Here is a 21,917-nt window from a genome sequence, read left to right as displayed (position 1 = left end):
ACAACACATCAAATCAAAGGAAAGTCTCGGGTGATGTGAGAATGTAGTCCTGAAGCTCAGGCTCATCAGCTCAAATGGTGTTTAGCCCCTTTCTTGGCAGCTGATGGCAGTAATCAGCCAGAAGGAAAAGGCATAACAATGCCAAAAGCTGAAACAAAAACTTTGAGAACTGGGCTGGGATGGGAGAAGGAACGTGTAGCACTTAACCAAGTAAAGCATTTCAGTATGTACCTCCCTTTAGTGGGATTATTCATATGCCTGAAGTTAAACTGAGGCCTAAATGATGCATCAGCATTTTAGATAGTGCTTGGTATTTGCACATACACAGGTGAAGGATTTATTATTCTTTTCCTTTTTTTTTTCCTGAGTTGAAGATTTCTGGAAACTGCAAGAGGCTTTGCTTTTTGTTTCCCCAGGCACAGGGACATGGGAAGGTACCAGTTGTTCCAGCAACCTTGAGGAGCTCCATGGGACTACAGGTGACTGGGCTGTGACAGGATCCCATGGCAGTATTAAACTCTGTGAAACACTACAGTCCGAGGAAATACTTCACAAGAAAATACCAAAACACAATCTTTTGAGTTGGCTGCGGTCTGCTCAAAAGCTTGTTGGCATTCATAAATACCTTAGTTGTGTTGCTGAAGGACAGATAATGCCTTTAGTATCTTTATAAGGGTTATCCCCCACTTCGGTGGAATTCCAAATTTAATTCTGAGAAGATATGCAGTAAGAGCTTATTTCCAATACAGAGAGTTTGTCTTTAGATCCAAAAAAAAAAAAGGTCTGCCAAGCTCACCCCTATTTAAAGACTGTAAATGAGAGAGATCTGGAATAGGTTATTTAATAGGTATCCAGCCCTTCCCCTGGAAAAACTCCTGCACACCCAGTCAGTTGACATTTACTAGCATGGACCATCAGTCAACAGTAAAGGCAACAAAAACCCACAGTGGGTATCTTCTGTAGAAGGCAAAACTTTTATTAAATTAACCAGATTTCACAAATTAACATTTGCAGCTGTCTGAGAGATAAGGAATCGTACGGCCGCTATAGGAGCAGTAGAGGAATACACAAATTTGTCCCAGATACTGTGGAAAGCCAGGCAGCTCTGTAATAATAGTTACTTTCAACTTGTCCTAATCATGAAAATCAGTTGCATAGGATGTGCCTATTATTTGTTGCCCTGGAGTGGTCTAAAGGTCATTGCACCAAAAAGGTGAACCTACATCAGACAGAACTGCCATCAAGGTATCAATCTGTTCCATACCAAACAGCAAAAATCTCACTACTGTATCATTCGGTCAGGAAAAAAAACAGTCATTTAATAACTATGCCAGACAGGTTGACTATCAAGGGGGTGTGGGGGGTGGGTGTGTGTCATTTAAGAGCCTTTGTCACCTGGTTTCTTCTTGCTTGTTTTCTCTATCATCGTCTCCACAATCATTGCTGTTTCTTCGTACGTCTGAATTCTGTCGTCTGAAAACTTCTCGATGGACTCTACCACCTCCACCTTCTCGTAGCTCATGGAGCCAGGCAAGCCCGCTTCCCTGAACAAAAGGCCCTGCTTATCTTCACGCTCATACTCTGTCTCTCGGATGACTCCTGGTTCAGTTGGGGTTATCAGACCAGGGGAAGGAACTGTCTCAGGCTCAGAGATGTCTGGATACTTTGTGATTTGCTCGATTTTTCCTCTTGCTTTTTTGCCCCATTCAAGCACGACTTCTTTCTCTTCCTCTTTCTGTTTATCTAGGAGTTCAAACCCTTCCCTCCTTTCACAGATAGCCCCTTTCTCTTTTTCTGGTGGTTCAGCAGGTTCTGGCAGCTCCGGTATGGGCTCCACTTCACCACCGTTCATCACCTTCCCATTGCTGTTAGAAACTGTGATCCCTCCTGCAGGTGGGATGGAGGGAGCCAAGAGGCAAGGTTCTTTATAGCCTTCCTCTCCTGTTACCAGCACATAACGCCCTTTGGGAGCGGCCTCAGGTTTAGGCTCTGGTTTCTTGTGGACTCTTATTTTCTCCCTCACAATGTTACACAATTTATCGAAGGCTTTACTTATCTGAGCTCCATCAGGTACGTCCTCTGGGCCCGTTTCTTTTTCATCAAGTTCTAACCCTTCCTGCCCAGGTTCACGTGTGACTGAGCCTTCACGCCTAAACTCCATCTGATCTTGGTCAAAACCTTCCAGAGTTCTTTCGTACGTTCTTTCAGGTGAGAGACCATCAGTTATGTCTTTAGATATCAGCTCCTTTTTCCTGGCAATTTTCTTTGTCAGAGCTTTTTGTCTGGGCTTTACACTGGCAATGTCTTGCATGGCCTGGGTGATATCTAGGGAAAAATCAAAACAAAGCAAACAACAAACAGTGCTGAACACAGTCGCTGCAAATGCCAGAGCTGCCTCTCACCCTCACTGCTGCAGGTGGAGAGCTGAATGCAGCAGCAAATGTGGGCACAGCTTCTGTCAGCATGGGCCCCCTCAGCCAAGTAGTCATTTTGCATCTGAGTTCACCACTGTGATATGCAGTGTGAGGACAGGACAACTGTGCGTGTAGGAGAGGCAGCTGCACAAAACGTTCACCTATCAGTACTGCATAAATGCTCAGCAGGAGTGTTCAGCGCCCACTGCTGCAGTCAGGCTCAGCACCTTTCTCCCCATCACCGTGGCAGGGTTTGGCTCTCTTAACTAGACAAGAAACCTCATCTCCCAAGGCAGAAACTGAAGCCAGGTGTCCAAAGTTAGAGGCACAGCCTGACAGCAGGATTAGTGGAAATAGCTTGTCTGGCTTTTACAACTCCTGCTAGGGTTTAGGGAGGGAAAAAAAGAGCCCCAAAACTTTCCTGCTGAATGCAGGGTTGCTGGGTGGCCTGACAGGAAAGGTGAGTGTCATCACCAGCTCTTCCAGTGTGCCTGAAGATGGGCTCACCCGGGGGACACCTCGCCTTTGTGTCCCAGCGGGGCTAACAGTGAGCCAGGCATCTCCCTGCATGGCAATCTGGGGTACGGGCAGGTGCAGGGAGGTGCATCACGGGGGAGCAGCGAGCGGCTGGCAGGCACAGAGCTAAGCAGCCCCTCAGCCGGTGGCGCGGCGCTGAGGAGCAACATTTTGGCATCACTCAAACACTGACGTTGAGGTCTAGGCCCGCGCAAAGGGAACCGCTGCCCACAGGCTGGGTTTCTGATCTCCTGGGCACTCAGTAGCCACAAACCCCATGACAGCTCAGCAGCAGCAGCAGGAGCGCAGTCAGGCTACTGATTTCCGTGGCATGAACAGCTAGAGCAAAGGAGGCAAAGGTTGGTACTGGGAATGACGGGAACACAGGGACAGACAGATATTAATATGCTTTCCCCAAGACAGCTGTTTTGTCCCATGACACAGGTACAGTAATGCACATGAAATGCCCTGCTCGCCTTGCAGGTAGGGAGCAGAGGTGTTAGCTAGAGACAGGCCGAATCCTCAGCGAGTATAAAACAATGCTTTGCAGGACAGTAGTTATTTACAGCTGCTGAGCATTTGGCCTCAGGCATTATGGACCCATTTAATCTAAAACTGCTACGGTTCACAGAGCAGTTAGAAAAATTACAGCTGCAGGCAAAAAAAAAACCCCCTCATTTGACGGTTCATCTCCATTCTCGTGGCAGTTTGTTGTTAGTAAAACCCCAGTGAGCCTTGGATTTAAGCTACTGTAACTCATCCCATATGTTAGTACCTACAGCACCTTTCTATAAACCAGCACCCCTCTTTGATAAGAGCAGCCTCGCTAGTTTAATCCTGGCCATTTCCAGGTTTACAAGCATCCTAATTCTAACAAGCAATCATACAGAGGAAATCAGGCCATGGAACGTAAACAGGCCCAAAAAAACATCCTCTGCCTGCCTGCAGCACTCAACATGCCCTGATGCTCTTTGCACGTGACTAAAGTGTGGACCAACGACTCACAACAAGTCAGCACAAAACCCCAGCTCTTGCCATAGTTTCAGGTGCCTTTTGACTTTGCTCTATTGATTGACCTGAGTAGTAAATTGCAGAAATTAGCAAAGAAACTCTTTTGCTTGTGGTTTTGGCCTTTGACAGCTTGTCCCAAAGCCTGCTAAGGTAAGCTGAAATCACTGTATTTACTTAGCAAGCCTGGAGTCAGGCTGTCACAGCTGGTGTTGATATGGAAGACAAATGGATAAACAGCTTAAAATACAATGATGCTGCTCTTGACAGACACAAGAAGGCACGTCACAGGTTTACCTCTTCCCCTCGAAGCTTGAGGCTGGGCAGGTCTATAGATCTGCGTGAAGAGTGTGACTGGTGTTCCTGCTATAGCAGAGTTTAACCTGTTGGAGAAGACACGCATCGGTCAGATCCCTCACCCTCATTTTCATCAAGAGCAAGTGAAATTGTGCAGAATGAAGCATGGTGGTTAAAGAAATATATTTCTCTGTGGTGAAGAGTCAAAGAGAATGATGGAAGCCTGCTTCTTGTCTGGGGAAAATCAACACAGCCACAGCACCTTCACAGGAGTTAGGCTGGTTTCCACCAGCAGGAGAACTGGGATGCTTCATTAGGTAAAGTACACTAGTAATTAAAACCCATAGCAACAGGTTTGCAATTTAGCACAGCACTTTGAAAGGAAGATTTTGGATGGGCAAACAGGTTAATCCTCACCTACCAGAAGTCAGCAAGTAGTGTACATGCTGGCTGGTAAAATATGAAATTTGGTAGCCATTATAAAGTTACCAGCATATGTCTGACTTCAGAAGGGCAAGAAGAGAACTGAACAGTCTTCCTTGGAAAATATTTGAGGAGTCAGTGGTATTAAGGGTTAAAAATTAAAACTGAGAGGCTGGCCTATATACAAACCAGTTACTATATCTGTGGCCTTTCCAGTCTGTTCTGCCAGAATTTGAGAGAATATTTTGGCCTGCAGGGAGGATATACATGCTGTGTAGATACGCAAGAGGTCACATTATGATTTTTGGCACTGAGAGTTACCCTGATCAGATACTACTAACCAGAACACAGTGTTCAAATGAGAGGCTGAATACTGATGAAATACCTGTTCCCCACATGTGAGATTTACTAATAGTGAGTGTCCTTCTCCCGCATCTTCTGCACAACCCAGAGCAGCGGTTTGGGTGCTCAGGGCTCTGACCCTGCTGCATCTGCCTGTGCAGGCAGCACCATGCTGCTGTGAAAGCCCTGCTCCTTTTCTCATGTGAGGCTGATGGTTGACATTAGAGGGAGCCAGCGCTCCTCTGTAAGTTTAAAGCACAACCCAAATCCCTGCAAATTTCTTATATTCTACCCATTTTTTCCCCCTTGCCTGAAGAATGAGTTTGCTGTGAAGAGTGCTTTGCTTTACAGGACATTTGCCCTGTCTGAGCCCTGCGAGACCAACCTGCCTGTAACGCCCCAGGAAGCTTCACTAACACCTGGGCAGCGGAGAGGGCATTGAAATTGCTTCTGTGTGCTCCCGACCTCTGTGCACTGACACCAGAATAGTATATGGAAAGGAGACTCTATGGAAAGGAGAAGCTCAAAATGACTCTGACCCTTTCCTTGGCAGAGACTTGACTAGATTTTGCATCTATTTAGAGGCCTCTCTCTGGATATCTACCAGTGAAAGGTGTGAAACGGCCATAGCTTTGAGTGGATCAAATGCCTTTAAAAATACATCTTTTCAAAGGGCATCACTGGCCCCTTTGGGACAATCCAGAAATCCAGGCTTACCGGCTGTCCTCGTTCTCGATGATACGTTTGTACCGTTCCAGCTCGTTCTCCAGAGACTGCTGGTAGATCACCAGTTGACGGCAGTCGGTCGTGTACTTCTCTAAGGTCCTCTCAGCCTCCTCTATCCCCTTCCTAAGGTTTTCAATCTGCTCATTGTAAAGCTGAATTTCATCGTCGTAACTCTCCTGGGTGTTTTTAATTGCTTGCTCCAGCATGGTTGTCTGGTAAACAAAATTGGTGGGTGAAAGAAGCAGCTCTGAAGCATTCAGCATCCCCATATTTCAAGGCTAATTAAAGGCAAGACATGTTTTAGTACAATGTGTGAGGCTGCACTGTTGAAACGCAGCAGCAGTTTCACTGTATTTGTTTATTCAAAACCAATAACTCCCCCCCTCCCCGACCCCTTATTTATCCCAAGGCTTCTGTTCCACAGGACCATCATGAGCCAGGGGAACAGCTGTGTGATGGCTCCTTCTCCATGCACACATGGATGGCCTTGGCAGAGCAAGCAGTGTCTTACGAGGAGAGCAAAAGTGCTTAATTGGGAAGATGTGCCCAGGCAAAACCTATTCTTCCTTCTCTGTGGTCCACAGACCAAGCACTGAAGGTTAAGGAAGGGTCTTTTTTTTTTTTTTTTTTTTTTTTTAAACAAAAAGCTTTCTTTTTGAATTCACTTCCTTGTCTTTTTTACTTTAGCAATAAAAATAACTGCTGTGCAGTAAGGCTCGTCATCAACCAGGAGGTGGCGGTAAGTGCCTTGCAAAAACAAGGGGCAGCCGTTGCAGGTGGGATATTTGAAGGTGTAATTCTGCTCTCACTTTCTTCGGGTATTTTCAGCTATTTATTGTAGTTTCTTTATCACTTTTATTTTTTTATCCCTTTTCAAACAGCTTTTAAAGAGATGAACTCACAAAAAGCTAATGGGGCAATAGCTGACTAATGGATTCTTTAATAATTGATTTATTTCTATATGTTACAGGCACGATTTTCAAAAACCTTTTAAGAGCCTAAATTTAGGAGCTGAGTCCCTTGCATTAGATTGGTTATATTGCAGTGTACGAGTGGACCAGCAGGTTCCACAGACCCCTTTAGTGTTTAGTGCTCACGAGGTGGGGTCGATAACCTCTTGGCAAACACCATTATCAGGTCCAGAAACAGGAAAGCAAAGGAGCTCAAGGACACAAGATCCAGCCTTCACTGTCACAAGCAACTATGTCACTGACCTCCACTAATAAAGTTAATTCACTCTTTTAATCGCAAGGCATGAGAATGAATGAATTAATAAACTCTATCTAAATGGGACATGAAGATTTGATTCTGAAAGCAGCAGGATTAATTCCCCAAAGAGTGCCTCTCTCTGTCTGCCAGCAGAAGGCTGATTTGCTCCCCTTTTTTCAACATTGATTCATTATCTCACTTATCATTATATTGATTCTTGTCCTTTCCAGAGCGCATGTGTCCTTTCTACTAGAGCATCAGACATGAGAAAGAGACCAAGGAAAAGACCTGGGGGTAGCACTGTCCCTGAGTGCCCTGGTGAAAGAAATTAATGCTCAGGAAGTTAAGAGCTGCTGCTGTAGCTGTCCAGAGGAGTCCAGAATCCCACCAAAAAGTGTTTTATGCCCATATATCACCCTCCTCACCCTGGATGGAAAACTCAAGGCACGGAGGAAACTGTATTTGGGGGGCATAAGGTGGTCATTCTCCACCCTATCCACTAAGAAACCTTCAGCTGCGTGGAGGTAGACCTGCCCTTGACAATTATCCAGGTCTGGTTTCTATTCACTGCAGCCTTTAGCTGCTTCTCCATCTTCTGCTGCCCTCACCCCTGTACTGCACTCTAGCTTGGTGACCTTAAAAAGAGCAGAGTTCATAAGCATCATGGTTGTGTTTATGGCTAGTGGTGGCAGTACCTCTGTCTGCAGTTTGTATTTCTGTGCCTGGAGCTGGCAGAGGATGCTCTTGTATTCCTCCAGCTGGCTCTGCAGAACAGGGATCCTCCTCTCCGCTATCAGTTTTTCCTGGTTGGAAGAAAAGAACGTGTGTACAAGAAAGTACATTTCACTCTTTTAAAAAAGAGCCAAAAGAAATTCCGCTACTGGAAATAAACTGTAAAGACAAACAGAAAATGACGGAAGAAATAAAAAGATGGGTATTGAACCTCAAGTAAACCTCTGTGGCATGGCTTTAAGAATAAAAGATGTCAGACGGCAGGACTGTGGAAGTACAGCTTATGCTGAAATCAGACCCTGTAGATACAGCTGTTCATATCTTCTTCCAAATACACGTTCTTGGCATAGCCACTCTTACTGGTGGGAATCACCAAGTTTTCATCTAGTCTGGAGCAATTTATTTGATTTGAAAATTTTCACCATATCTCACCCCTTCAGGACAAGATTTACATTCTCTGTACATACTCATATATCCTGCCAGCTCCTCCTCAGATAGAAAGCACAACTACTTCAACTATGCCCTGGTTTCGGCTGGGAGAGAGCTAAATTATTTTTTTTTCCTTTTTAGTAGCTAGAGTAGTGCTGTAGTTTGGATTCAGTACGGGATTTGATATGAGAAGAATGTTGATCATGCACAGATGTTTTTAGTTATTGCTAAGAAATCAAGGACTTTTCAACTTCCCACATTCTGCTAGTGCGCAGGTACACAAGAAGCTGAGAGGGAGCACAGCCAGAGCGACAGACCCAAACTGGCCAATGGAATATTCCATATCACACAACGTCATGCTCGGACAAGGGCTGATCGGGAAGCTCACTCTGGCTTCTGGGATTGTGGTTTCATGATTCTCTCTTCTCTGGGATCACTAGCTGGGAATGGGCTGGGCATCGGTCAGCAGGTGGCAAGCAATCACATTGTGCATTACTCATTTGTATTTTCTATTATTACTATTATTGTTATCATTATTATTTTAATTTTATTTTATTTCAATTATTAAATTGTTTTCATCTCAACCTACAAGTCTCCCTACCCCTCCAACCCTTTCTCTTCCATTCCACGGGGGTGGGGGAGAGTGAGTGAGTGGCTGTGTGGTGTTTGGCTGCCAGCCGGGTTTAAACCATGACAAACTACCTTGGAACTGGCCATTTTGGGGGGTAATACATAAGCTGGAGTGTGCTGACTAACACAATCTTCTTCTGATCAATTCAGTTTTCCAAAGCTATAGTTAGTTTTTTCTCCCATATTGAGTATTCAATTCATAGCTGTTGCGATTTTCATCTAACCTTGGAGTGGGAGTCAGAGGATCTGGGATACTTTAGGAAGAAACACAGTCTCTTTCTTACTTAGAGCAGCATCTCTTTACCAACAGCAATACTTACCTCACATATGCCAGTGGTTATAGGGGACACACGAGGGGTTGTCTGGATGATCTGTTGCAAAACATTGACATAGGTCTGGATTTCCATAAGGTTCTGTGGTGAAGTAAAAAATATTTTCATCAGAAAATGCCGTAGCAAGGTGCTCCTTTCAATGTGCTCCACTTTTGGGGCTTATTCCCAGATATTTACTTCTTTTATTTACTTACTTCAGCACATAAAAGTTCAGTTTATGTTTGGTCTTGGAATGTGGTTTTAGACCTGCATGTGTGCTAACAGTTTCATCATGCTGAGGGTACATTACAGGCATTTGGCTGAGCGACAATATAGCTCGTACTCTTAATTGAAAATTCTGTGATTTCTGATTTACAAGAGATTTTAAAAATGAGAACCACAAATACCTTTGCATGTGGTCCAAGAAAGTGAGCTTCTTCTTTCAAAAGCAGTAAAGATGGGACAATGGCGTGATCCCAAGCCTCACAGCTCTCCCAGGAAGGAGAAGGGGGCTGTATGTGTTAAAGTCAGCTGCAGCCTAATCATATGGCCACAGGCTTATGTCTGATGATTAACTGTAGTGCTCTGGCCCAGAAAACTGGGTATCACCCTCTCATGAAATAGCTTCTTAGCATGAAATACAAGATAGCTTGACAAGCATGTTGGGTTGAAGCATGATAACAGGTCAACAAATTCAAGACATTGCCACAGCTGTAGGCATTGGACCCTGAGGGAGTCAATTTGGATGCTTGCAGCCATCCAGTTGTTGGCCTTGACCTCCACACCACAGCTGTTGCACCCTCTGAAAATATATAGTTCTATATTTACCCACCAAAACACAAACGGAATTTCCTTTAATTTGCCGCTAGAACAGATCATGGAGAAGGGCAAGGCTTCACACACGTCTCTAGGAGGGAAAGCTAAAGAAGATGGCAAATTCAGCCAGTTACCTTCTTGTATCTGTCCTTTGTGGCATTAATGTCATCCTGCAGGAACTGGGACTCGATCTGCAGCTCCAAGTTGCACAGCAGTGCTTCATCAGCTTCCTGCAATGCAGAGACACATGGCACGGTCAGTACATACGGCTGGAGTACCAAAACCACAGCAGCCACTTAGCCATAACGTGAGTTGCTGGACATGTGTAACAGCCTGCGTGGAGAATTAAAGCCTATTGGGAGAAAAAAAAAAGTATTATGAAACCAACAAACAACAGGCACCTTATTCATCATGTTCTCCCATTGTACGTGCTGCTTTTCTGCACAAATATAATTTATGATATGGTTTGCCACTGGCACTGTCAAAATATGTTTACCGTATGCTTTATGAATGCTGGGAGCCAAGTAATAGATGCAATGAAATACCAGTCTTTGACGCTAAAAGCTTGCAGTGGTGCATGAATCTTAAACAGATGACATCAACAGACCAAGGCATTGATTTCTCTAGTGTTTATGACAGGACTTGAGGTATCCTGATGCCTTTTAATATCCCCAGTAAAGAAGCTCTTATAAAAAAACCCCAGGATGGTCCAAAGTATTTTCACTCCTTTTGGTATGTTCTCAAATATCACAAATGTTTGTCAATTTGCAGCCATTTCTGGAAATAAAAATGACAGATGAGCAAGTCCAGAAAAGGCCACCTTGCTGCAGAAGTTTCTAATACATTGGGATTTGTGAGGATGAAAGTTCATAATGTCCAATTAATTCAGAGGACAAGGTGTATGACTAGCAATCATGATTTCAAAGTACATAGATATGAGTGGCACTAGTATTTAAATCCAGTGAAATCTTCATTTCTGTAAAAAAGGTCTAATTTAGATTTTTCCTGTGTTATGTTATTTAACACAAATCCTTGACTATAGAATAATTTCCATATATCTTGGCAATATATTTTACAAATATGTAAGTGTGAAGGGAACTGCTTTATTTTTCTACTTAACGCATGCCTTCTTGGTTAGGTTTATCATGGTTAGGTTTATCACTAATACTGTAAAATATCTCTTTTGAGAAAGTATCTTGGAAGTTGTCAACTGAATCTTCCTTGCAGGTCTACAAAAATTGCCAGTTCTTCCACCAGTTTGCAGTTTGCCTCCAGAAAATCTTGGTTTCTGCATTTAACTCAAAGTGTAAGAAGAAAAAAAGATTTAAAGGTGTCCCTTTAAAATTACCTACGTGCCATTACCAGCTGCAAAAATGTCTCAGTCAGTGGATCACAGCTTGCAAATAAACCACTGAAATCTATGGGTGCAGCATATGACTGGTAGAAGGGGATTTTGATTTTTGCACGTGCACAGCATGCGCTATTCCAAAAATGTGTAGATGTTAGCTGTCTCATTATGCAGCTGAGCCTCCCGGCCAGAGACCTCTCCAGCGGTCTCTCTGCTTTGTGAGACAGCGGCTGATTCAGACACATCCAGACCAGCACATTCAGAGCTGGTCATCAGGAATGCCCGCTGCTTTTCTGCACTCCTCTGCCTTCCCATTGAGAGGAAGATCAGCAGGACAATGGCCATGTTGGGAGGTTTGAGGGGGAGCCAAAAAAAGCCCCCAGGCTCCTAGATAATACCGATAAGCAAATATTTCTGCATGTAATAGGCAAAAGCAGCATTCGGCTTTCCAAATGTTCCTTCAAAGGGGAAAAATACTTTTGCTTTTATTCCCTGCTTTCAGATAGACCAGCTTCACTGATGATGCTGTACATCAGAGCAGTGCAGTGCCTACACGTTTTCTTCTGAACTTTGCAGTATTTGCTCTTCACTCAACTTCTGAAAAACCATTCTGCTTTAGGTGCTGATTCCAGTACGTTGATCCATGTGCTGAGACAGCATTTTCATTTACCATGGAAGAGAAATCCTTCAGACCTCTCCAAAACCAGTGTTTGCTGATTTTCCAAACTGATTCTCTATCTGTCAGGCATGAGTTTACATCTGCACATGCAAGTTCCAGACTACATCTTGGACACTGCACAGAAAATCAGCTGTGTTCTCTCCAGCATTTGGTGCCCCAATAAAAACACTTGCTACAACAGGGGCATCCAGGGGCAGCCCAGACACAGCCTGGAATAAAAACACCCCCTGTGGCTCAAGATCTTGTCAGATGTGCCTGGGGTTGTTGAATCTATTCACTTTTCTTTAGCCACAGATTGGCTGAGAGGAACCCTGAAGACGGACCCACCAGTTCCAGCTACACCTTACAAAATATTGGCCTCCACAAATATTTTTTAAGGGCTTGTAGGGTGTCCAAGAGCCCTGCTAGCATACAGGAAAATAGCACTGATGCAGGATATCTGCAGCTCATTGAAGATAGAAATGCTAAAACTCACTTTTTTTTAAAAAAAAAATATAAAGCATATCATTGATATGACAGTGCTCAAGCAGAACGGCTCCTGTCATTTGTAGTGGGGAAATTAAAACTTCTCAATTTAATCCACCCGTAATTGATTCCCAATATAGATGAAGGATAAGCTGTGAAAAATACAACTGAAGAAAGATATAATAAACTTTCTTCACTCAGGTGAAAGCTAGTAGCAAGAGAGGATGAATCAGGCTTTCTCAGTTTCACAGACCTGGTTTGGAAACTTCTTAAATATGTCAGTAAATTTCTATCTCTTCTCTGAGCCTTATTAGTATCATTATCAGTAGTAGTATTAGTATTACTATTTCCATTTCTCTTCCCATGGTATTAGTTCCGGAAAGTGCAGCTCGATATAAACATCCCTCTTGTTTCACTGGGAAGGAAACAAATCAGGGGGGTTTGTGGCTTCTCTCTTATTTGGAAACCTAATGGGAAGCTGGGGGTCCTGGGTAGGGTCGACCATATTCTGCAAGGGACTGAGGAGCTTTGAGACACACCAGACTTCAAGACTTGGACACAATCAGCATTTGCTCGTGCCATGATGTCAGTACTAAATAGACCTTAATACAGTAGCTGTTTTTAAAAAAAGGGAGGGAAGAAGGTTCAGCTCTGGGGCCCCCAGCGTAAGAAAGACATGGACCTGCTCAACTGGGTCTGGAGGAGGCCACAAAGATGATCGGGGGGCTGGAGCACCTCCCCTGTGAGGACGGGCTGAGAGAGTTTGGGGTGTCCAGCCTGGAGAAGAAAAGGCTCCGGGGAGACCTCACAGGGAGGGACTCTTTATCAGGGAGCATAGGGATAGGACGAGGGGTCATGGCTTTAAACTGAAAGACGGTAGGTTTAGATTAGATCTTGGGAAGAAATTCTTCCCTGTGAGGGTGGTGAGGCACTGGAGCAGGTTGCCCAGAGAAGCTGTGGCTGCCCCCTCCCTGGCAGGGTTCAAGGCCAGGTTAGACGGGCTAGTGGAAGGTGTCCCTGCCCATGGCAGGGGGGTTGGACTAGATGATCTTTAAGGTCCCTTCCAACCCAAACCATTCTGTGATTCTATGATTCTATAAGGTATTTAGCAACAAACACACTTTCTCCAGTCATATTTCGGACTCTCAGATTTGTGTATTGGCTGCACTGTATGACTAATAAATGGGCTTTTCCTACCTCTGTGTGTAGACTCTAATTTTCTCAGAGAGAAATTGTCTTCCAAATTAAAAAAAAAAAAAAAGAGTGTTAAAAGAGTTAAAAAGAGTTATTAAATACACCTAAACATGTGTCAGGTCTTCAGCAAGGGTGAATTTGCAACGTTCACACTGGACGTGGAAGAAGCACCATGTATGTCAACTCCACATCCCAAAATGAACACAGGAGCCATTTGCTGATGCTCTAAAAGGACTGTTACGCAGTAGGTCCTCCTAGTCCTTGGTCTTACTGAAAAAAATAATGAAGTCCCGAGCACAGCTGAGGCTGTGGGGTGCAGATGGCATGTGCTACATGACCAAAATCAGCAGGACTGTAAAGAGCAGGGTGCTACAGAGCACACAGGCACATGCTGCAGCTCAGCCATTTGCACAAGGCTTAGGGAGGGGGATGGAGGGGAAGGAGAACTTTTCATCAGTGTGTAATGACAAGAAATGTCTTGCTCTGACATTTTATCTTCCCACTGCTTCTTCAAAGCAGCTTGATGTAGTAAATGAAACCAAAGGAAAAAAATTATAAAGACCTTTCCTTTTCCATTTTCCAGGCTTACCTTATTAAGGCGTTCAAGGGTTTCTTTTAGTCTCTGCTGATATTCACGCTCATTTCTATACCTGTAAATAGAACAAAGGAGATGGAGTTCAATGGTTCATCCTTCTGCAAACTGCATTTTCATCTGCACTATCATGCACAATATATGCTTCACACTAAAGCAGAATACTAATCTTGAAAAGCCCCCAAAGATTTATTTATGCATTAGTATTAATTTTTTTTTAGTCCCAGATGCTGAGAGTAATTCTAGAATTGACTAACTTCTTGTCCTCAACTTCTGTAGCAGAAGACAATGGAATGGCACACTTTTGCTATCATTTTTTCACAGAAAGCCCAAGAATAGATAATTTACAATAAAAGTATATTCGATTGGCACTACAGTGATAGTCATTCATCAGTTGTTACTATGTGAGCATTTGCTACATTGGCACATTAGCATTTAATTACATTGTACTTGGTTTTCTGTTCTACCTGATGTTGTTCAGTAAGCATTTTCATGACAGATGCATTAAATACAAAGGTTGCAATTTCACATATTGACTGTGTATGAATAATGTTGTATTAGGATGCTTCGATGGATCAAGCTTTGTGTCCTCTTTAATAGCAATTCATATATCATGGTCAGAATCACATGTGAGTCTTAGTAAGGCCTACATTTAGCCAACTATTCTTAGGCATTTATAAAATGTCCACAAGTGCATAATGTGCGTGTTCCTGTACTGAGTGAATAATATATATATAGTGTTTATCTTTGATTTGAGGAAGTGGCACATATTCTTTAAGAACTAGGGCTCTGTATTTGTATGTCAGATAGAATTACCTTCTAGAAAACCCTTTTATCTGCAGAGTACAAAACTTCCTAATTGTTGATTATTGTTGCTTATTCCTTTCCCTAGATGAACTACATATAAAATGTTTAATAGGAGATATGCTTTATCTCCTTTAAAAAAAACCCCAAACCAAACAGCCAGAAAGACCTTATAGTACAAGGCAATAAGACTTTGCCATCAGTACTGAACAAGTGGCTCATCAAACTCCATCTGCTGCCAGTGCCAAAGTACATAAATACAGTCTATTCCTGTTTATCACTTTGCTTTCCCTAAAATAATAGTGATACAGAGATATAAAAATATCTCTTTCTTACTTGCTACGAGAAATCCTCATGGTGAGTGACAAGTCAACTCTGATGGTGAATGTCCTTCATTTGCAGTACAAGCAATGGACGTCAAAACAAGCATGAACCCTGGCTAAAATTCAGAACTGAACATAAGCCCTTGTCTGTCTTCTGAAATCATTGATTCAGCCCAGATATGCTGGTAGCATCTAAGGGACTTGCTTCAGTCAACAGGGAACTTGTCAGTTCCTAGACTTGATCAGGGATCAAGTATAATGGTCGTGTCAACCTTGCTTCTTTCTTTTTATCTCCTGAAGGATGAACAGCCAATGTTATTCTTATCTCTTTCAACATGTCTTGGAAAGCTGAAGGGATGGGGTAACTCATGAACTGACCAGGCAGCTACAAATAAAGGCTGGATTTACACTCCTAGTAATATACAACCATCCAATAGAGTCAGGGTCTAAACCTCAGCCCTAAGGTCATTCCACCTGCTCAAACCTGTCTAGTTACTAGGTCCTCACTCAAAAATTCTTTCAATGACTATAGTATTCAGCTACATTTTCCTGCACTCTCAAATAACCCAGATACCTGCTGTGTCACACAGCCATAAATCCACCTGGCAGCCTTGAGAGAGATAGTATTGTGTGATTATCCTTTGAAGGAGGATTGCTTTTAAGTGATGTTCAATCTCCTCCAGAAGCTCAGTGCAAAAGGGCTAAAGATCTCTTAAAATGCTTCAGAGATCTCATGGTGCCTCTGTGCCTGCTGGAATGTATCTATGTAAGTGCAGTGGCTGACAAATTGCAGCCCTGTTTTGCTTCAAACCTGATTTCATTGTTCAAGTAATTAGCTGGACCTGTTGAAAAGAGGTCAAGCTTTTCTTAGGTGGATGCTGGTCAGCCTTTTCTGGACCTTAAGAGCCATGAGGTTCATTTGCTTTATTTTTTTAAAAAAACGCTTCATATCTACCTAAGTAGCTTTAGGGGTGCAAACAAACTTTTTTGGAGTATTTAGAAGAAAAGGAATATTAATTGGTTTTTGCACAGGGGAAAAGAAATGGAGTGGAGGGTGCTGGCAGGCTCAAACAAAGGCAGATAAGAGCTTTAAAGGTTCCCATCACTCACCTCTGTTAGGTTAGCAGTTCTCTGTTGGGGCACTAGCAGATTTACAGGTATTTGTTAAGGCCCTTGAGCCCCCCTACAGCTCGGGGCACTGGTCTGGTGAGAGCACCGGGCGTGCAGGAGGGAAACCCAGTGCTGGGCTCGTTTCTCCTCCTGGGCAGCATGGCTCCAGCAGCACTGTAAATCTCTTTTCCCATCCCCAGCTGACAGACAGGCTGTGCTGCCTCTTAAAAGATGAGGCCAGGGCAAGGCCCTTTTTTTTTCAGACCCTGCCTCTGCTGCAGTACAAGGGCTGGCTGTTCTCCAGAGAGAAAACAGTCACAATACATCCTCATGATGCTCAATGGCCAGATACTCAATTTGGTGTCAAGCGTGCGCCTTTAATAGAAAGAGAAATGCTGCCTCTCTGTTGAACCCAGCTGAACTCTTCCAGCAATATATGAAGCCTCCTGGCTTGCTGCAAGATGAGGTTAAACTTTTCTACTACTTTTCTCCTTTTCACTTTCCCTGAGGCACTTTACTAGACTCTTCTCAGTAGAGACAGCAGTAATGTGGGTGCCAAAGAGAGGACAAACTGCAAAATGCTGGTCCTACAAGGATGATGGACAGGCCAATAATGCTTGTGTTTTATACCCTGAAAGCTAGGATGAACCCCGTGAGGGCTGCACTCTGCTGATTTATGAACAGATTCCTACCTGTGTTATCAAGAAGCTCCTATTGAGCAGCTGAGAGCTACGGGGCAAGATTTTGGCAGTCTGAGGAGGGGTTGGAAAGCAGGCAGGACCTCCTCACCAGCAGCTGCAGCACGACAAAGCTCTTCCTACCACCAGAGAAGCAGCAGCAGCGCAGAGACAACAACCCCTGCAAACAGGGCTTGAAGATGGCTTGGCCGCTCAAGTCCCTACTGCTCCCCACACCCCAGCTATCATGTTTTCCTACTTGTTTTTTGTTTTCTCTCACAGGTGCTGGGTCTCCAGTGGCCCCAAAGGGTGTTAGCTCATCAGAGCAGCACCACACAGCACAGCTTGGAGAACGCAGTGCCAATTCCCATGTCTAGTGACGTCCGGGGAATCATATTGCATGCAAAACCCACAAGCTTAGCAGTGAATGAATTTTAAATGAAACAATCGATTAGCAAGACTTTTAATTTCTGAAGTTAATTAATCCTGTTCAGTCAAGGGCACTAAAATCTGGGTTTCAGCATCTTTCCTAATATCATGGAGAGAGAAATACAGTCCTTTCCCGCAGCCAGATGCAACACTGTTAAAATAATGATGCTCAATAAAATTAGCATAATTAGTATTTTTATGAGATGTATCCAAACAATTCCTTGCAATGTCTTTTTTTGCAACTTCAAGAGAAAGAATTCTCCACTGGTACAGAGTCTGAATTATTCATGTTAATGTGAAAAGCAATGAATGTGACTACAGAGGATTTAAAATAAATTTTAATGTAAGATCTACTTTTCAATAGTTCGCGCACATTTAATTGTACAGACGCAATAGACCCACGCTCTACTGTGTTTAAATATAGTTTTAAAAGGTCTATTTATATAAATGTAGCTTTAAAAGGTTTACTTATAGATATAAATCTATTTCTCAAATTGTGAATGTGAGTAAAAGAATGGATTGTAAGAGCTAAAATTCTTTGCATTAGTGAAGGACATAGACATTTGTCAATTAATTGGTACACAATGCTCCACTCTAAGAGATTTTATTAATCCTAGTGTGCCACAACTAGATGGTTTATGTTTCAAAATGAAGCCAGAAACCGGCACTGCCAGCTGCTGGCTGAGCACAGACCCAGGTAGGAGAGCAGGTCTTCAGCACAGGAATGCTTCTGGTTTCAGTAGCATGGCAAGAGGCCTAACACGGCACAGAAGATTATTCCTCCCACATGTTGTTCAAAGACCTTTTTATATAAGTTTAAGTAGCTGAAATCATAGCCAGCAGGATGACTTTGAGCTAGAAACAGGGTGAGAAGGCAGTGTACACGGTGTCAGAGCACTGGCCTTGTTTTAACGCCTGCAACTCCAAACCCAACCAATGTCTTTCTGACTCTGAAGAAACTTTTGTGTCTGTCTTCAGGTCAAATTCAGCAGCTCCCAAGAGAAAAAAAATAAACCCAAAATTCACTTCTTGATGTAAACTGGAGGGAATTTGGTTAAAAAGCAGCCACTGCCCTTCCATTGTAATGGCCCTGTGTATCTTTAATTTTTAAATTACAACGTTGTTGGCTTGGATATAGTCAAAGTTTCCTTTTTACTTTTGTTTACAGCTGCTGAGTGAACATCCCAGGACTGTATGACAAGGCACCATCCATGTTTTCTAAGTCGTCTCTAACTACCCCTGCAACAGGTCCTAAATCTCACTTTCAAAAAGCACAGCCCCCTTCTCTAGGTGATTCTCCCCCAGGATTTTCAATGTCCTGCATTCCTCCCCACCTATTTACAGCCTGCATAAAGCAACTGTAATAAAAAGGAAATTATCTTTGTGTCAGATCACTAATCCTGCTGCTGGGGAACTAACATTTAATCCACAAACTGCTCAGGTGGATGCAGGAATCCATTAAAAGGTAGCCAGGACAAACTGATTTTTTCTGTTGTTTTTTCTATTCTTTCTCTGGCCAGTTTTTCTTGCAAGCTGTTGAAATCAGAGAGGGAGTTGTGTGTTTCAATCCACTGACTCTTTGTTTGTCTGAAATACTCCAGACAGAGATAACACATTTTTGCCCAGCTATATCATAGCACTGCATGTTTCTATACAGTTTGCACATATTTTTAACTAATATGCAGCTAGACATTTAAGTACCAAGTTTAGTCAAAATCTCATAGACAACCTGTAATAAAAATGTATGAACAAGTATCAGAGCCAACAGATAAATTATAGCTTTGGCTCATAGCTGAATTTCCTGCTCATAAATATTGGAATACAAAACTGCGTAATCAGGTGCTTATTACTCACTGGCACTGAGTCAGGGCACCATGGACATCTGACCATTTCCAGCATTAAGGCTCAGTGCACCTGGATGGGCTATTCTCTGCTGTCAGATGAGAAAGGGAGATCAGGGCTTGGCATTTCTACAGCTGTGCTGTAGCTCACAGCCTCTGTGGGCTGTTTGCCAGGTGGTCCGCTGAACTGAGTTGAAGACTTTTTTGGTTTTTTTTTGTTTTTTTTTTTAGCTGGTTCATTTTCTTGATTCAAATCTCAGGGTGGCCCCAGGAATAGCTGCGGCAGCACAGCAGATCAGGCAGTGTGCGCCAAGCAGCGTGCAGGGCTGGGGAGGACAGGATGAGAGTGCAATTAGGACTGTACCACTGCTGATGGCAATACATCATCAGACCATGGCCTAAAGACACAGATGGCCTTAACGTCAATTATTGTGCATCTGTTTTCTGGCTCTTTCCAGTTGAAAAATGATTGGAGACAGAAAAGGAAAACATTAGCGGTCTTACAGTTACTAGTCCAGAGGAGGGGAATATCAGTAGAGGATCAGCCGGAAAAATCATGTCATTTGGGCAAGGGCAGACAAAAAGTCTGTGACGGAGACAAGGGATGAAGTCTTGAGGGACTCACATTTTTGCAACAGCAAGACAGTGCTCCAGATGATTCACCTTCTGCCTTATTAAAAATGTTTCTAGTGAGTGTGGTGAGCATTGCCCGGGAGTGGCTGCACTTCTACCAAGACTGCATTTGTTGAAAACATTTCACTTTTCTCCTTCCCTTAGCTGTCAGTGAGAAGTGTTTCTGAGCGAAAGCATGTTATATGGAGTTCACCCCTCACCCTCTGGGGGGTAAGGGGATGAAAAGCTCCTCTTCAGCCTCCAGCTGCCGAATTTTCTTGGGTGAACTAGCCAAGTAGTTGTTTAGGAGGAGAGAAACATGACCCATAAGTAACAGGAAGCCAAGTCCCTTCTCTCTTGTGAGCAGTCCTTTTGTGAGCAACACTCACCAAGTCTCATTGTGTAATTAATTAAGCAACATGGCCAACACTGCCTGTTGCTGAAGGGAAGGGACCACACGTGTCTGGAGGCAGTTGTATGCCTCAGCCCCCAAGGCTCTTGTTCTTTGATTTATGGTGTCACTGAGGTTAAAGAGAGGTGAAGTTAGGGGAATCCTATTCTTACAGCTATTGCTTTAGTAGCACGAGATGGAAATAGAGGGATGAAAGGACGATGAGGGGGGTAATTAGGCAAATTTCACATAACAAGAAAAAATTCTTTTCATCTCACATCTGTAGTGGCTGGCACAGGCTGGCCCAGGTGCCTCACAATGCCTGTAAATAAGAGTTTCTCAGAGATGTCCCATGATTTCACGGGATGTTTGGGGTTGTGTAATTTTGTGCTGCCCAGACACAAGACCTTCTTCAAGCTGTTTGCTTTTTAACGGGGTTATTCCCTCTTTGCAGCTCAGAGCATAATCCTCCTAAAGCTAACGAGCAACAGCGAGTGATGTGTGCCATGACGAGGACCTACTGCCATGGAAGGCAGAGGACAACTTCCCGTCTAGTAGCAGTGAGACAATGAAATGTAGAGCTGGAGGTCCCCAAGTTCTGGCACCTTGCTTTTCGCTGTGGGCCATCCTTGGCTACAATCTGATAACAGATGGAGGGTATCACCTGTGCGCGAGAAGCAGCCAGTGACACCAAATCCATCCTTACTACAAAGATTAACTATGGAAACAATACCACCTATCTTCCTCCGTTCGCAAGCCTTACTTGTTGCGGTACTCATCGAGTGTGCGCTGGCAGTCCTTCTCCTCCCGCTCCAGCTTGGCTCGGTCGGACGCCAGCTCCCGCATTCGCTGGCGGTTGAACTCAATCTGCCCAGCGAAGGCTTCGTCCAAGCCCACCAGCTCATCCATGCGCTGGAAGGTCTCTAACTGCTTGCGCAGGATGGCATTGCGCTGCTCCAGCACACGCGCCCGGTTGATGTAGCTGGTGAAGCGCTCATTGAGCTCCTGCAGGTTCTCCAGGCCCCGGGCTTGGGCCAAACTGTCGAATTCAGGGGATCCTCGCAGCTCATCGTAGGCGTCTGACCGCTCGTACTTCTCCTTGCGTACCTCGCGGAGGAAGCTGCTCCTGTACATGGCTGCGGGTGGGCTGTGCGGTGCCGGGGTCCCCTCTTGCGTGCCTGCCTGTCTCTCCAGTTTGGATCTGAATTATTTCTGGGGGGTTTGGGGAGGAAGAATTGAACATAATCACCCCCCCAGATGATTAGGACTTGTCTCCAGGGTGGTTTGTGGCACTAAAGGCATCATCTGCAGCAGAGAACTAAATAAATCCCAATGGCCCCGCCTTGGGGCTGCCCGTCCAGGCGTCAGCAATTCAGAGGAGCAGTGGGTATGGGGGGGGGAGGGGGGGGGGGGCAGGGGGGCTTTTCTTTTCGAGTGTTGCAATTGTGTATGGCCAGAATAAAAGAGAGCAACGTCCAGCTTTTGCTCGGTGGATTAAAGCGTTATCCACGGACAACAAAACGAGCGCTTTGCAGTTTCGAAGGCTGAGCTCAAAGCCTTTCGTGGCTGTGCTAGGGGGAGAGCTTTGTCCCATGGTGT

At 44.0% G+C, this 21,917-nt stretch overlaps 1 protein-coding gene across 1 annotated transcript; it reads right to left on the bottom strand.

The window, feature by feature from the left end:
- Positions 1–955: 955 nt before the first annotated feature.
- BFSP1 (beaded filament structural protein 1) lies at positions 956–21,452 on the bottom strand. Its single transcript, XM_074864910.1, has 8 exons — positions 21,082–21,452; positions 14,129–14,189; positions 9,988–10,083; positions 9,047–9,139; positions 7,631–7,738; positions 5,718–5,938; positions 4,236–4,321; positions 956–2,325 (listed from the first exon to the last, which is right to left on the bottom strand). Exons 1-8 carry the CDS (start codon positions 21,450–21,452, stop codon positions 1,379–1,381), a joined length of 1,983 nt encoding a protein of 660 aa, XP_074721011.1. The 3' UTR covers positions 956–1,378.
- Between the last annotated feature and the right edge of the window lie 465 nt (positions 21,453–21,917).

Source organism: Strix uralensis, chromosome 3, assembly GCF_047716275.1.
Source record: "Strix uralensis isolate ZFMK-TIS-50842 chromosome 3, bStrUra1, whole genome shotgun sequence".
Classification (NCBI taxonomy): Eukaryota; Metazoa; Chordata; class Aves; order Strigiformes; family Strigidae; genus Strix; species Strix uralensis.
Note: the sequence above shows the minus strand (reverse complement) of the source record. Positions and strands in the feature narration are given on the sequence as shown.